Source organism: Nilaparvata lugens, unplaced genomic scaffold, assembly GCF_014356525.2.
Source record: "Nilaparvata lugens isolate BPH unplaced genomic scaffold, ASM1435652v1 scaffold4918, whole genome shotgun sequence".
NCBI classification, from domain to species: Eukaryota; Metazoa; Arthropoda; class Insecta; order Hemiptera; family Delphacidae; genus Nilaparvata; species Nilaparvata lugens.
In genome coordinates, this window is record NW_024090891.1 from 10,032 (window position 1) to 12,171 (window position 2,140).

A 2,140-nucleotide genomic window follows, 5' to 3' on the forward strand; every position below is an offset into this window, starting at 1 on the left:
GTCTGACGAGAGTCATCTGCAAACAATGTCTTCCAGATCTACGTAGGGACTGGAAAAAAGCTGCTTTCTATGCAGTGTGGCGAAAAATAGAATAGAATTATAGTACCTTTTTTGAAATCAATGAAATAATATAGACTAAGTAATAATTTGTATTCCCAACATATTATTTCATCAATTACAAAAAAGGATAATATAATTCTATTTTATAAGTTAGATTTTTGTTTCTTTTCAAGGCAGATGTTTGGAGTTTAATTCGCCGCATGGGAATCTCAACTTCTTTAAAGTTTCTCATTAATCATTATCCAGTCGAAAACGTATTTTGATGTTTATAATACAAGCAAATTGTGAAGAATTGATCAAAGAAAATTCTGGTGATAAGTGGAAATTCAGAGAGGAAAATTATTTAATTGAAATTATGATCATTGAGGGAATACTAATAATTGTTTCTTTCTAAACAGTATTAATGTTTGGAAAGTTATTTGATTTCCTTGCTCGTTCCCAAACTTTGATCTTGATATTAATGAAATTTCAGTTCCCGCTAATTAGCAAACTTACCGTTCTGAAAAAAGTTTAAGAAAACTTAGGGATAGTTCATAATTGAATAATACATGAACCAGGAAAAAGAATACAAATTAAGAAACGAGGAAAAGTTGAAATACATTAATCATAGCTATGCTGTAGCAATAAATCATCTTTTTGATTCTCTCCGTTTCTTGCCTTCTTCTACTTCTTCTTCTTCTTCTTTTTCTCCTCCTTCTCTTCTTATTTTCTTCCATCTCCTCATCCTTTACCATCTCTTCTTCCTTCCCCTCTTTCACCAACTCTTCCTTTTTATCCCCCACCTCCTTATCTTGCTCCTGCACCTTCTCCTTTTCTTTCTTCTTCTACTTTCTATTCTTCTTCTTTCTTCTTCTTCTTCTTCTTCTTCTTCTTCTCCTCTTCTTCTTCTTTTCTTCTTATTCTTCTTCTTCTTCCTCCTCTTCTTCTTCTTTTCTTCTTTTCTTCTTCTTCTTCTTCTTCTTCTTCTTCTTCTTCTTCTTCTCCTCTTCTTTCTTCCCCTCCTTCAGCAACTCTTCCTCTTTTTCTTCCACCTCCTTATCTTGCTCCTGCACATTCACCTTCTCGTTCATCTTCTTCTTCTTCTTCTTTCTCTTCTTCTTTTTCTTCTTCTTCTTCTTTTCTTCCTCCTTCTCATCCTTCACCATCTCTTCTTCCTTCCCCTCCACAACCAACTCTTCCTCTTTTTCCTCTACCTCCTTCTCCTCCTCCTGCTCCTTCTTCTTCTACTTCTTATTCTTCTTCTTCTTCTCCTTCTTCTCCTCCTGTTTCCTTCTTCTCCTTCTTCCTCTCCCTCTTCCTCTACCACCTTCTCCTCCTCCTGCACCTCCATCTTCCCCTCCATCTTCTTTTTATTCTTCTTCTTTCATTTTTTCTTCGTCTTCTTTCTGACTTTTTCTTCTTCTTCTTCTTTTCTTCTCCTTTTTCTCCTTCTCCTTATCTCCGTCCTCCTCCTCCTTCACCACATCTTCTTCTTTATCCTCTTCCACCATTTCTCCCTCCTTCTCCTCCACCTCCTTCTCATCCTCCTCCACCTTCTTCTTCTTGTTCTTCCTCTTCTTCTATTTCTTGTTCTTCCATTTTTTTATTCTTCTTCTTCTTTCTTTCCCTTCTCCTTCTTTCTGTCTTCTTCTTCTTCTCCTTCTCCTTCATCTCTACGTCTTTCTCTTCCTTCACCACCTCTTCTTCCTTATCCTCTTCCGTCATTTCTCCCTCTTTTTTCTCTACCTCCTTCTCCTCCTCCTCCTCCTCCTCCTCCACCACCTTCACTTCCTCCTCCATTTCTTCTTCTTCTTCTTGCTCTTCCTCTTCTTCTTCTTCTTTCTTTCCCTTCTTCTTCTTTCTGTCTCCTTCTTCTTCCTCTACTTTCTTTCCCTTATTCTTCTTTCACGTCTTCTTCTCATTCATTCCTCTACCCCCGACCCCTGAACCAAATGGTTATTATTCTAAAACAATGACTCAAACTTGAAAACGTGTTCAAATTGAAAAACCTTTTTCTATTAAACTGTTATTAATTGGCTTCTCGCGTTGGCTCTTCGCCTTTTACTTGCTCTTTCTTTTCCATATCTCGTTCTCTCTCTCT

General features: G+C 37.2%; 1 protein-coding gene across 1 annotated transcript; it reads right to left on the reverse strand.

Annotated features, from left to right (window-relative positions):
- Positions 1–1,034: 1,034 nt before the first annotated feature.
- On the reverse strand, positions 1,035–1,803 carry LOC120355817 (DNA ligase 1-like; the record flags this gene model as incomplete). The annotated part of the gene is given in 2 exon segments (XM_039444533.1): positions 1,035–1,328; positions 1,693–1,803. Coding segments are annotated over 2 exon segments (405 nt in total), but the record flags the coding sequence as incomplete, so codon positions are not given.
- Positions 1,804–2,140: the final 337 nt, after the last annotated feature.